Source organism: Hakea prostrata, chromosome 1 (genome assembly GCF_041222555.1).
Source record: "Hakea prostrata isolate BN-2017 chromosome 1, UWA_Hpros_2, whole genome shotgun sequence".
In the NCBI taxonomy this organism is placed as follows: Eukaryota; Viridiplantae; Streptophyta; class Magnoliopsida; order Proteales; family Proteaceae; genus Hakea; species Hakea prostrata.
Genome location: NC_142600.1, coordinates 67,533,102 through 67,547,975, shown reverse-complemented (window position 1 = coordinate 67,547,975; position 14,874 = coordinate 67,533,102). Strand labels below are relative to the sequence as shown.

Sequence of the window (14,874 nt, the reverse complement as noted above, 5' to 3'; positions counted from 1 at the left end):
TGGATATTTTTAGATTTTAGTCTCCAATTTCCTCTAAAGCGTTCTGGAAAGAAAATGACTGAACCAAGAACAAACAGTAACCCAACGTCATCTTTCACAGCAGCCTAAAATATCGAGCTCGCTACAGGATTCTTAATTGGATATTTTTAGTCTCCAATTTCCTCTAAAGCGTTCTGGAAAGAAAATGAGTGAACCAAGAACAAACAGTAACCCAACATTATCTTTCACAGCCAGCCTAAAATATTACCAATTCCCTACCAGATATGAAGCTAAGTATCAAGTCATGCCTCGTTAGCAACAGTTAGAATTTCGTTTGAGAGAGAATTCTTCCACACTCAGATTAGTGAGTGGGAGATGTATATTAATATTATATGAATTACAATTCAAATATTTGAATTTAAATTACAACTTGTTTACAATCAAACTCTTCAACTTGTTAATACTTTAACTATAACTCAAACTCTTTTTGATCGATTGGAGATAAGATCATTGAGGATAGAGCTAGTTATGGTAGATTTGAATTTGAATTTGAGTTCAGAGACTTATCCTTTACAGCAACAAATTCATCAAGATGACAAATATTCCACATTCAGTTCTTTGATAACATTTGCATCAATGTATAGTAGGAAAATGTCTCTCTCTCTCTCTCTCTCTCTCTCTCGTCAATGCAAGGTTGGTTGAGTGGTAAAAATCCATGCTTCTCAGTGGAGAGGTAATGGATTCGACTCTTGCGGATGGTATTAAATTTACAGTATTAAACAAGCACCAGTACAAAAAAAAAAAAAAAAAAAAACTCTCCCTCTGCTAAGTGATTTTTTACTTTTCCTTCTCCCCTCATATTTTTAAAACAGCCAAATTACTCTTTGCTCTTACATTCTACTTTGGATAAATATCATTTGCCGATCTTATCTTTAATAATACTTAGATCCTCTAGTAGATAGATGTTATCACTTTCGTTTCCTCTTACCTCTCACAGGTACTTATCAAACACTTATCTTCTATTAACTATTTCAGTTAAATTCTATTTTATTAAAATATTTTTTTAAGAATCCATTTTTTTTATGAGATTCAAAGGCAAAGTTTTGAGAAGAAACAAAAATAAATAAAAAAACAAGTACAAGAAAGATGGATGAAGAATCTCTCAGAGATCACGTTGGAGGAATCGAATTTGGTAGAAGGTAGAAGTCCAAACCCGAAGCCCGAAGCCCGACCCGAGCCCGAGCCCGAGCCCGAGGGGAAGGCGTGAAGCTGGAACGCCCACATTACGGCGGCAGCTAAGGCAAACACACCGGTCACCGTGTAGCTCATCTGCCCTACATCCGGTAAGGTAAGCTTTCTTCCCACTCCAACCAATCATATCCCTCTATATAGAATCTTAACCAACCCCATCACCTTACACGTGTCCCCACCACTCACCCATGCTAATCGGTCGCCGTCAAGGGTCCCTCTCTGACAAAACCCTCGAAAAGAAAAGGAAAAAAAAAAAATTTTGAAAATCAAATTCATATAATAAATGAAAACCCCTCTTCACCGGTCGGCAAAGTGAAAACCCTTCACGGCTAATCTTTTTGATTCTTTCTCCTCTGCAGCGTCACCGGAAAAATCAAAGCCCTCTTCTGCTCCGATGGATGACGAAGATGATAACGAATCCCATCCAAAATCGCAGTCTTCCTCTGATAATCGAAACGATCGTCACTCATCTCCGCCACCGGCGTCGTCGTCTCAGCCTGTAACGGTGGCGGCGGTGGCTCCTTCTACCCACCAATCTTTAACCCTAGCCCTACCAATTCAACCTCGGATCTCCGGTACCGGAGGCGGCCGCGAAGACTGTTGGAGCGAAGGCGCCACATCTACGCTAATCGACGCCTGGGGTGAACGATACATCGAGCTCAGCCGAGGAAACTTGAAGCAGAAACACTGGAAAGAGGTCGCCGACGTCGTCACCAGCCGCGAAGATTACACCAAACCTGCCAAGACAGATATCCAGTGCAAGAACCGAATCGATACTTTGAAGAAGAAGTATAAGATCGAGAAGGCCAAGATCGCTTCTGGGGTCGCAACCAAATGGGTATTTTTCCATCGCATTAACGAGCTCATCGGCCCAGCTGCAAGGAAGAGCGAAGACAATGATGAGGACCACAAGAACAATCGGCATGGGCAACCATCGGGATCTCTCCCCAAGATCCCCGCCGTTAGGGGCGTCAGATCGTCGAGGCAGCAGTTTCAGGTGAAGCAGCAGCGAGATTCGAGTAACTCCGGGGACTCCTCCGATAGTTTTCCGCCTCGGACGACGAATGTGAACGGAAAAAGGTGGCGATTTGAGAGGGATCCACCTGTTGTTCGAACCAGAAGAACGGGAGGAGAGTCGGATTCGCCATTAAAGGAGCTGGGTCGGGCGATTCTCAAGTTTGGCGAGGTGTATGAGAAGGTGGAGATGTCCAAACTGGAAGAGATAAGGGAGATGGAGAGGCAGAGAATGGAGTTCACTAAGGAGATAGAGCTTCAAAGGACTCGTTTCTTCATGAAAACCCAGATGGAAATCTTTCAGCTCAAGCATGGTAGAAGAGTCGTCGTCGGTAATGGCCGCCATAACAGTAATAATGGTGGGTGAAGATTGACTCAAGAGATCTTAACCTCCTAATTCTTCCCTATTAGACTCTTAACCCATTTCAAATTATTCAAAAACCTGCAAATCAATGTGGGTGAAATAAATGATGGTAAGAGATTGTAGTAATTACGCATAGAACGGAATTGGGAATTGGGTGTGGGATCTAATCTTATGTTGTTTCTCATGGAGCTTAAGAGGCTGAGGGGAAGTCCTGCTATTCAGAGGTAGATCTTGCCACGAAACTGTGAGCCATGTACGTATGGTAGATTGAACAGTTGATCCAGTTGAATTGTTAGATTAAATTCTTAACCCTTTTATCTATTGAACAGTTTATTATTTGTGGCATTTCATGTTCTGATGAATTAGAACCAACCGTTCGTTCCTATTCTTAGATCATCAAGAGTTAATTTCCGATCCATTTAGCTCTTCATTCTTTCCATTTCAGATAAACCAAGAGATGGTAACAATGCGCATTTCTCATTTATCACTTAGGGAAAAACATTCTCTGAAATCTTCCTTTCCAGGCCATAATTAACACGCTGTTCTCAGTCCTTGAAAGCATGTTCAAAAATGTTAGTAGAAGGAAGGACATCAAGAGCTGCTGGGGATTGGGTAAATTTTTGTGCTACTGCAATTCGAAGCTGAAGCCATTCGTGATAAGGTTTTTTTGGTTACAAGCCAGTGCCTTTCTGCATAAGCATATTTTCTGATTACAAGCTGTTGTTTGTGCGCTAAATGGTGAAAACTCATTTTCAGATTGATCTGTGGTAGGCTGGTTTACTTCAAATGCAAGCACTAACCAAGTACATTTCTTAAATGGAAGAAAAATTCATAAAAAAAAATAAAAAAGAGAGAAGTCTAAGAATAACAGACGTGAATTTTTCAACGATGAGATGTTAACCAAAGCAATAGTTAGCCACACAGTTCCTTGTCGCAGTTCCTGCTTTAACAATTAACTACAAACCCACAAACTCTGCTTCTTCACGTTTTTTCTAAGACCATATAGACTCTTAATACAACTAAAAAGGCATCACTGTCATTTTCACATTTCTTCTGGTTTTTTCTTTTATGGTTTTGGGGAGAAGGAAATAACAAATGGAGGGAAAATATGACAAGATTAAGAACCAATGGTTGGGTCATGTCTTCCTCAAAATATAACCCAAAAGAATTCCCAGCAAGCCAACAATCAGAACATACAGAAACGGTACACCAGCGCCCTTGCCGCCCTGCCGCCTCAAGAGTTCCTGCACAACCAAATCATTGAATGATTAGAACTTCCTTGACCTCCCTGGGCTTTGAAGATGAAGATATTGAAGGGAAAAAAACCAATATTTTTGGTGACTAGATGCAAGCACTGTACGATTTTGTTTTCCTTCTTTTAAACTAGATTCTTCAGTCAATTAGCGCAGTTTGCTAACTAAAAGAGGACATCATTTGGCAGCATAAACAACTAAAACATAATTTTCGTGTTATGAAACCATTTCCAAGTAGAAATGCAGACAATGAAGATAAATATGTTCACATATTGAAACTCAATCACTCAGTTCTGCATAAAGACACATTCAAGCAAGACGAGACACCATCATTTTTGGATTTGGAGAGGGATTTTTTTCAGTTTGTCTTACAATATTATTACATAATACAGCACTACAAAAACTAAAAGTGGCACCTGCAAACAAATATTCAATTCAACTGCACTAAAATGTATAAACTTGGAAGAAAGAAACCCATTAAGAGATAACATAAAAGGAAAATATTTCTAACTACATCATGGGCAGAGGTAACAAATAAAAAAGAAAAAGGGAATAGGAACAATGTTAGAATTATGGTACTTGGCCAGGGAAACAAAATTGCCCCATATCATAAAAAATATCATAGCCATGTCCAGCACCCCAATGGTTACACACACATAAAAATCTAGCATAACAATTTAGAAGCAATATAAATGAAGGAAAAAAGAGAAGGTAATCATAGAGGGAATGAGCTGAGAATTAACATGAAAAACCCAATAACAAACTTATACAGATTAATAACATAAAGACACATACAAGCATATGAGACTAATCAACCAATCATTTCAAATATCATTAAATAAAGAACTTTTAAGAAAGAAAAATCGCTGACAAATTCAAAATCCTAGAAGATCGAATCAGCATAAAAAATTGCTCACCAGTTCTTGGCGAAGTTTGTCATTATGTTGAATCATTGATTTTTTCTCCTCTGTCAATTTTGAAATCAGAGCCTTTGCCTGCAAATATGGTATGAATAACTGTAATAAGAGCTGGAATGTATCAACTACAACGAACAAATTTCAGTAATTCTAGAAAGAATATTAAAACATAGTGAGCACATATTGATTGAAGATCAGTGGAAAATGAGAGGCCATTAGCACAGGAAATATAAGGATGCGTTTGGTAACAGTCTCAAAGAACAGTTCTGGCATTTTTCTCGGGAATAAAAGAACGGGCAGTAGGCATTTACCAAAATGATTCATACTTATGTTCTAAACGAACGGACAGGTGAAAAATGATCTGAAGAATGGCTTTTGCAGAACATGTCTTGCATGTTCTGCCAAAGGAACAAAAGCTTTGATAAGATGGTCTGGAACTTTGGATGGTGACGGACTCTAAAGACCACCCAACCCGACCCCACCCCTTTGCTAGCAAACCCCCTCCACCTTGCACTTCTGATGTAGTAGGACAGCCCTAGGAACTAGCGTATTCTATGAGAGGCAGGATACTAGTTAGTTGGGACACCAGGAAGGGAATGGGGATGGGGAATTGCGCAGCGAACACACACCAATAGCAAGATATCAATGGCACAATATTAACCAGCAACAATAATAAAACTAAAGTGAGAATTTCATAACACTTCAGGAGACGAATCAAATTTCATGTTTCATTAGTCCACCTGGTTAGGCAAACAGAGTAAAGTAATTACACACAAGGTAATAAAAATTTCAGCAGGTCATAAACATCAATCTTCCATTCAATAGAAAATAGAAGTATTACATCCAACATAAAAACCTAATTAACGTAAAAGCTTATTCCCAAACCAAGCCAAAAACCATGGGGCATCCAACAAGAATCACAATGAAAGAACAAGAAGCCAGCAATCCCACAAAAACAGGAGAAACAAGACAGCAAGGAGAGAAAAGAGTCACAAGGAATAAAAGGGAAACTTCTGTTGGCAGAAATTGCAATAGTTTAATATCAAACAGGAAAGAAAAAGAAAGGAAATAAAATTGGAAGGAAAGGCTGGCAAAGGCTTACTGCATGTTAGTCAGAGACTTAACCCCTGCAGAAAATAAGGTTAGAAAATAGAAGGAACTGAAGAAAAAAGAGGTTCAGCAGGGCTGCAACAGGAAGCAAAGAAGAAGGCAGCCAAGGCTGCCTTACAGAAGATAAGGAGAGAAGAAGACAGAAGAGGAAAAAGGAAATACTGGCAGAAGGGTACTGCCGCAAGGGATAACGGGGTAGGGGTGAAGAGGAGAAGTATAGAAGGGAGAAGGAGAACTAGGCAGTTAGAACTCCCGAACTAAAGAAGGCAGGGAAGGAGATTTATACAGTGTGGGGGGGGGGGGGAGGTCTCGTGTGTTTAAATAATAAAAAAGAAACCTAAGACAAGACTATCCTTAGTAAAAAAATATATAGATAATACCCCAATAATACCCTTACACTGAAATAAACCAAAAAATATAAACCAATATAATTAAAAAAATGTGGACCATGGTCCTTAGGGTCCAGGTGACCCTCTAGGGCCTCTACACATGTGGGCTAGCAGATTTCATCAAGATTCTCACCAAACCAAGCCGAAAGGTTCCGAGGTGGTCACCTACACCTCTGGTAGTAGTGAACGATGGTGGACATGTGATGTCCCCATCAACTCTAGCCCCACACTCTTTTTCAAAAATTAGATTTTTTCCAAGTTGTGGGCCCAATGAGAAATATTTCCAAAATGGGTTTTTATCAAAAGCCCACTTCTAAACAAACTCAGCATAAAAACACATAAAAATGATTTTTCACAAGAACTGTCCTTGTAGAATGGAAATCTAATCAAAAAGCAAACTAGGGGTTGCAAGGGAAAAAAAATCACATAAGAAGAAAAGGGGGTGGGGGTGGGGAAAATAAGATGGCACAGCCGCACAATCACTTCACTATTCTATTCTTCAAATCTGGGTTATAACAGCACAATTATGTCGTATAAATAAAAGAAATCAAAGCAACCCTATTCTAACTTCACATTAGAACCAGTTGACTGGCAGTTCCTGAATGGGTTTGGATCAGGTCTGAGATAGTGCACCTGCATGAATTCCTCTAGTTTTGAGAAACTCGTTCACTTATGTAGTGGAAGAATTAAAAACTCACAATGTAGAGAGCTATTTAACTGCTTGCTCTTGTCTGCAACTTGAAGAAAATCCAAAAGCTTCATGTTTGCATCGATGTCTAGAAAAACAGGAGGAAGGATGAACTCAGGATGGTGGATAGTAGCTTTTACCGCACCGGATTCCATCACTACCTAAGCCTACAATCTTCTTAATCTAGTTAACACTACTTTACGTTCTAGTTGAGCAATATAACTTGTGATGCTTTTGTAGGCTCTGAACAAACATCAACAACTAATCCATGAAGAATGAATGTCTAGAGCATTGTATCAAGGATGTAGGGTGCATAAGTTCTATTACAGTCAACGGTGCCATTTTGTTCTTCTAACTATTCTGAATCCAATTTAATAATGTGCTGAGGAGAATAAAACACTTCACAGTATGCACCATCATAATAATGACATAGATAATCCTCTGAATATTAGATGATCTGCTCAGTCTTCGATGATTATCCACCATAGATCGTCTTATAGAATTGTTGTTTTTCCCTTCATCAATGAACAACATGGCAAGGTTCATATTCAACAATCAAACTCTGAACTTGAAGTTTGAACACAAAGGAGTCCATGGCTATGGCTGTATTTGGAATCAATATGGGACCACATAAAGGATACTCAAACCAACAAGCTGGTGGCAAAATAATAAATAAATGGGTATTTTTAAGAGGATGGCATAATTGCAATTCAGAAGTACCTTACGGATGACTAAGCAGATCAAAGAAAGGATATGTTGATTAAAATGAATTAATGGCTACGTAGCTACTTCGAACAATAAAAAAAGGGATAATTACTATTACTCCCTGTACTTTGATTTTATTACTACTGTATCCCATGTACTTTTCAAAATTACTAATCCAACGTTTAACTTTGTCTACAATTACTATTGCCCCCCTACCATCAAGTTCCATTAGTTTATTGATGATGTGGCATCTTTATATTTTCTCAAAAACCCCAAAATACACTTATACTTATCTCTTTACTTATTTACTCTTTTGTCAAGTTACAGTAGTACCCTTAATTAACTGTGGAGAAAAAAGTAACTATAATCCGTTTTATTCTAAAAAAAAACACCAAATAAAGAAAGAATGATTGAATAAAACTCAAATAGAAACCAAAGGGGAAGGAAAATCGAATTCAACTCAAATTAAAAACTGAATATCACCTAAAATATTTTCAAAATAAATGAAATTTAGTGAAGGTGGGAAACCAAATTGGATTTGGATTTTGCTCATTTCTTTAATTCAAAATAAATGAAGTTTAGTGAAGGTGGGAAACCAAATTGGATTTGGATTTTGCCCATTTTCTTTAATTAAAATAAATGAAGCTTAGTGAAGGTGGGTAACCAAATTGGATATGGATTTTGCCCATTTCTTTAATTCAAAATAAATGAAGTTTAGTGAAGGTGGGAAACCAAATCAGATTTGGATTTTTCCCATTTCATTAATTCAAAATAAATGAAGTTTAGGGTTAAATTGACATTTAATCCAATTCTTATAAATGGGGTAGCATCGTCTTTTGATTTCTTAATTTTTATGAAGGGCAAATTAGACATTACATATTCAAACTTAACGGCTACTTAACAACGTTATAAGGAAGGGGGCAACAGTAATTATTCCTTGATTTTATTACTAATAAAACCCTATTCTTTACAAAATTACTGTTGCCCCCCTTCCTTATAACGGTGTTAAGTAGCCATTAAGTTTGAATATGTAATGTCTAATTTGCCCTTCATTAAAATTAAGAAATCAAAAAAGATGCTACCCCATTTATAAAAACCAGATTAAATGTCAATTTTGCCCTAAACTTCATTTGTTTTGAATTCATTTATTTTGAATTAAAGAAATGGGCAAAATCCAAATCCGATTTGGTTTCCCACCTTCACTAAGCTTCATTTATTTTGAATTAAATAAATGGGCAAAATCCAAATCCAATTTGGTTTCCCACCTTCACTAAACTTCATTTATTTTGAATTAAAGAAATCAGCAAACTCCAAATCTAATTTGGTTTCCCACCTTCACTAAACTTCATTTATTTTGAAAATATTTTAGGTGATATTGAATTTCCAATTTGAGTTGAATTCGATTTTCCTTCCTCTTCGGTTTCTATTTGAGTTTTATTCAATCATTCTTTCTTTATTTGGTGGTTGTTTTTTTTTTTAGAATAAAATGGATTATAGTTATTTTTTTCTCCACAGTTAATTAAGGGCACCATTTTAACTTGACAAAAGGGTAAATAAGTAAAGAGATAAGTATAAGGGTATTTTGGGGTTTTTGAGAAAGTATAAAGATGCCACATCATCAGTAAACTAACGGATCTTAACGATAGGGGGGCAATAGTAATTGTAGACAAAGTTAAAGGTTGGATTAGTAATTTTGAAAAATATAGGGAATGCAGTAGTAATAAAATCAAAGTACAGGGGGGCAATAGTAATTATCCCTAAAATCAAATTACAGGGGGGCAACAGTAATTATCCCATAAAAAAAGTAAGGCAAAAAGGAGATGGAAAGGAAGACATGTATTTTGGGGAATCAAAAAGATCAAACAAATAAGTAAATAAATAAAACAAATAAAAGATTATCAAGTGTTGATGGTGTGTTGGTAATATTTGACTTGGAAACCCAATGGAGATCTGGTTCGTTTATTCTCATGTGACCCCAGAGGAAAGAACGCCAAAAGTCTCACGAGAAGGAGATTGAGTCGGACCAAGGAGGGGGCTTTCAATTTGACTCTTGACTTCACCTGGAAGTTCAACAATATGAGCTGCGCTGCAAGGAATTAAGCTAGGTATGATTTCATTTTCAGGTCTCTATCGCTCTCACTCTCACTGTTGCACTGTTCTCTTCTTCACCACCCACCCCAACCCCTCCTTTTATTAGTCATTCAAGTTGCTTAAGGCCCTTAGAAAGGGATGCACAACAAGAAGGGTAAGGGAAGGAGTGTCTTTTTTTCCCCCCTCTTTGAGAGTGGAACTGACACAGTCTTAGATTGGTAGGAGACCAACTAGGAGGTAATATTGAGGATCTACTACGAACCAGCCAAGACCAAGTAGGGCTAAACCAGTCTATGGGTCCACTTAAGGGGTAGGCTTAGGTAATTGTTAGGGCTTGATAGTTAGGGGATAATCAGTAAATGATGAGAAACTATCAGTGAAGATTTAAAGTTTCATTCAATGGTGGAATATTGCTGAATTTGAGAAAACAGTGGTCAAAATACAACCAAATTTGAATGGTCTTTTTTAAGAGGATACAGGGAAGTAGTTGGATCAGACTGCTAGAGAATTCTTACAGTTGGTTATGTGTTATTTTAGGGGTTTAACTTGAGGTTGGGATGGTTAAACTAAAGTTTGATTAAGGGAACCAGCAGCATGGTGGATTGAGCGAAAGGGTTGATGTGAAGAGGCTGTGGGCTGAATTTGAATGGTTTTAGATAGAGAAATTATGCTGTGGAGGGTTTAGCGGCTAGGATTTGTAGAAAGGAAGGTCAAAAAAGGGCAGCTAGGATATGGGAAATTTGAGGATTAGAAGAAGAACTATGGAGCTGGAGACACTTTAAAGTTGTTAAAGAAATACCTTGACAGTGGCTTGTTTCATGAAGAATGTCCTTGAACTTACAAGAAATTTCAGTAACTTAAGAGAAGAAATTGCATTTCAAGGGGGGGACAAGATCGTCAAACAACCATAATATGCCATTGTACCTCACCAGTAGCATCAAATAAATCTCAAAATTATATTCATCAATTTGTTTTCAGCACTAGCCCCTATTACAACCTTATATAAAGTACTTGAAAGTAGATTCTTATACTCACAAGGAAAGGCCTAATCCAATTAAACTACGAGGTAACCTAAACTGACTAGGCCATCAAACTCAACTCAGAACTGAGTCAATTATGACTTAAAATGATATATTCCCTCAGTTAAAAAGAGACAGTTCCTAAATAACTTAAGTGAACATTCATTCCGAACAGCAAAAGCAGTTCAGTGCATAAAATAAAAACTTATGTCTGGAAATTAAAATACCTAATTTTGTATAGCCTAATCAATTACCATAGTTTGGGCCACTGGAAACCCATAGGATCAAAGTATAGAACCCAACCCTAGACCTATCCTAAGAAAAGAAGTCCAATTTGGTGATGTATCTGCTCAGGAACCATAAGCATGGGATCAATCAAAATTATTTGAGAAAGAGAGGATGGTAGGGTGACCTCTTGGGATTGTGGAGAAGCTTTGATAGTATGAAATTGTGAGAGAGGAGAGGTGGGAGGGTGAAGGGTTGGGGAAAGGGATGCTGTACACCCCCATCCACACACACACTCACGAAATCTACTATTATTACTATTATTTTATTATTCAGCTTCTCTATTTCCAACAAAACAGCATCTAAAGTAAAAGGAAGTGGAAACGATGGCAGGGGAGAAGGAAGGTTAACTGTTGTTAGCGTAAAATAGTAACAAGAAAGGTTTTGGAAAGTAAAAAAAGAACAAGATGAGGGAGATTGACAAGGATATCGGATGCTATGATTCAGATAGAACTTGGTGAGGGCCAGTAAAGGATGGAAAGAACTTTGAGAAGGGGATATCAGAACTGCAAGGGAGAGGGACAATTGCCTAAGAAGAAAGGACGAAGAAGATTGTGTAATCATTCTAGTTAAGTAGGACTTCATAAACACTTCACTATTCTATTCTTCAAATCTGAGTTCTAATTCCATGATCACATGGTAAATAAAAGAAATCAAAGCACTCATATTCTAACTCTAAAACTGAATCATAATGAAACACTATCACTGGCTACAGTGTATTCAAAATAAAACATAAAATGAAATACTAAAAGATAAATCCAAATAAATAAATAGACTACTAATATCCTACTAGACTAAATCCAAAATTTGGACCCAATTCTTCTCGGTCCAAATTCCCTAATGGCTTTGGGTCATTCAAAGGTAGTGCACCCGCATCACATATTCACACGAACAAGTGGCAAGTGAATTAATACTAGAAATTGGAAGAACAATACATGTTTGTGGATATGAAGACGTTATTCATGCCAAAATTAATCATTTAGTGCCAGAGAAGGGGATAATGGTCACAAGTATATGTAGAGCTTTCTAAGAAAGCAGTAATGAGTTGAGTTCTGCCAAAGAATTTGCACATATAATTCAGCAATTGGCAGAATAGGTTTTCATTGAAAAATACCAATGTGTTGGAACCTTCTGAGATCTGTTGGAGACTTTTGAGAGAGAAAAATAAAGTATCCAACACAATGCCAAGCAAGCAAGTTGAGTGTTCACTACCCAAGATAACTAAGGATAGTCATTGTCCAAGCCACTGTTAGTAAATGATTCGGGAGTTTCAGGACAAATGATATGTAGTACTAAAAGAAATACGAAGATAGGAATTTTCAAAGAATGGCAATGGATGGTTATGCTGCCTTGTTCTGAAAGTTAAGACTTGGTATGAAACTATGCGTAGTGTGATCAACTTAAGAATTGCTAGTTCATCCCAGCAAATCGGTCTAGAATTCCACCAATGGATTAGGTAAAGTTCTTGAACTAATGAAGAGATGACCAAACAATCATGACCCATAAAGAATTGAATTCAGATGGTCCTGTCAAAATGAAATAGAAAAGACAAGACGCGATAAAAGTGAAAATGGCATATAGAGATGGACACAAGCACAGACCTTCTTAATGCTTTTAAAATTTCAAAATCACTTTTCAAAATAATTCATTAACAGAAACCAGATGCACCAAACTTTGTATTCATTATGATAACCTTTCCAAGACCATACTGACCAAAAATTGCAAAAGAATTTCTTATCCATAGAAGAAGAGAATGAAAGACACAGTGAAAACTCACCTCTGAAGCTTTGTCTTGAGACCCATACCCTCTTGAAGCGTTAGCTTGAGGCTCAACATGTGCCCTTGAAACCTGAGACCACAGTTATTGGGACTGATCATCAACCACTTTCATCAGAGTAAATAAAAGTTAATTCTACTGAAGCTCTGGACCATGTCCCACCAAATACTGCCAATATCTTAACTTAATTTTCATTGAGATAAAAAATCAACACATGCAATATACTCACAGCAGAAAATTCAGAAGCATTTCCATTATCCGAAACAGAAGCTCTAGGTGAAGAACCTTCTTCAGATCCTTCTGGAACAGGCGATGGTGGTTGAGGAGGAGAAACATACACAACTTTCAATTTGTTCTCCTCGATGTGATTACCAGATTCTTTGTTGAACTAAAGGGAAAAACAAATTGCAGAGGGGAAGGACACGATTAAATTATAAACCATACGATATGATTCCCTGCAACCCTAAAGAAAGAATATTGTAAGCAACGATTTCTAACCATTTCCGGCGTAATGTCCTTTGCAGTAGCTCCAGGGCCTGCAACTACGCACTGAAGGAGAAACTTATCCTTACATTGCATGTCCGGTGGAGCTTCTCGCTGTGCTTGCATCGTAACTGATCATCAAAAAGTAAAGTAGTCTTTAAAACAGACTTGATGGTCATTCAGAGATGACGGGAGAGAAGATATATATATAAATACCTATCACATCGCAAGTCGATCGAGGCAAGATAATTCCGGTGTTTGGCCGGACACAATATTTCTTTGGATTCGTCGTCTTGACCTGTGAATCCCAATTTTAAATTTGAGCGTCAAACTATTCATAATTTCTAATCTCCCTTATGAAAAACACTTTTTTTTCCCACAGAAAACTTGCTCCCAAATAGTGAAATAAATACAGAGAACAAAAACAGATAATAAACAATAACAGGGGAGATGATAAAAAATGGTTAAAAGTGGATTACCTTGAACGCAACATAATCATCCGTCTTATTCGATAATTGAAGTGAACATGAGATTTGCTTCTTCAGTTCGACTTTACAATAAGAAAAAATAAAACAAAAGTACTCAAAAACTCAAAACCCTAAAAAATAGATCTACAAATGCAAACCTCCCAAAACCCAAGAGAAAGGGGAAGGAGAGAGCGAGTTAAAAGATAACCAAACAAACAAAAGAAAGATGAAACTTACAGGGAAACTTAAGCTCCTGAGGTTCAATGCTGACAAGCCCTCCTGAACTCATATCGAGCGACCTAGATAGCAAACGACACCGGTTTGCCGACGCTCAGTGATTTAAACCCCTAAGGAGACGAGAATCAGGAGAAATCTGGGACCACAAAACCGTTTTGCCGGCGCCGAAAAGCAGTTTTCCTCTGCGGAGACAGAGATTCGACAATCTGGGTAGGGATCTGAAAATTTAGTGGCTTCACTTGATTTATTTTTGTCAATTTCTTCTTGTTCTTGGCTTACCGAATTTCTTTCCGCTCTCGTTTTTTGCTTACGGAAGAGATGTTAAAAGCTTAAAGCATAAGAAGAAAGAACATTGCTGCAAAGCAACGTTGTGGGTCACACTCAGAGGTACCGTAGTCACCTTCCTCTCCAATTCTCTCGGTCTCCATCATCTCTTTTGTTTCTCTCTTCTTTTTTGAACTCCTCCATTTTCATCACTAGTGACCAACGGCTTTCAAACAACAAATCTGGACCGTCGCTTGCGTTCACATCTGCAAGAGACGTGGAGATCGTACGGTGAGAGATTTTCTCTGACAGTGCTGACTTTTTGGGGTTGGAACTCGGAGGTAGAATTGAAGAAGGTATTTTTGGTCGTGGGTGGGCCCCTTGTGACGGTAGTGGGATCTGACTGGTGAAGCGCTGACATGCTTCCAATAGAAGGAGGGTCTTTTCGTCATTTAGTATTATTTAATTTAGATAAGGTAAGCCATTACACCTGATGACACTGTCTTAGCCTAACATAAAATATAGTGAGATTTAATAGCGTGCATCGCATCGCAGGAACATGTAACTAATTCAACTTCAAG

At 37.7% G+C, this 14,874-nt stretch overlaps 2 protein-coding genes across 2 annotated transcripts; one reads left to right on the top strand and one right to left on the bottom strand.

The window, feature by feature from the left end:
* The first annotated feature begins 1,240 nt into the window (after positions 1–1,240).
* On the top strand, positions 1,241–3,128 carry LOC149029519 (trihelix transcription factor ENAP2-like). The gene has a single exon (XM_089141924.1). It carries the CDS (start codon positions 1,625–1,627, stop codon positions 2,609–2,611), a length of 987 nt encoding a protein of 328 aa, XP_088998050.1. The 5' UTR covers positions 1,241–1,624; the 3' UTR covers positions 2,612–3,128.
* An 86-nt stretch (positions 3,129–3,214) lies between these two features.
* LOC149029518 (vesicle-associated protein 1-2-like) lies at positions 3,215–14,468 on the bottom strand. The gene is made up of 8 exons (XM_089141925.1): positions 14,030–14,468; positions 13,805–13,875; positions 13,542–13,623; positions 13,341–13,456; positions 13,072–13,230; positions 12,843–12,914; positions 4,779–4,856; positions 3,215–3,852 (listed from the first exon to the last, which is right to left on the bottom strand). The coding sequence occupies exons 1-8, from the start codon at positions 14,079–14,081 to the stop codon at positions 3,745–3,747; spliced, it is 738 nt and encodes a 245-aa protein (XP_088998051.1). The 5' UTR covers positions 14,082–14,468; the 3' UTR covers positions 3,215–3,744.
* Between the last annotated feature and the right edge of the window lie 406 nt (positions 14,469–14,874).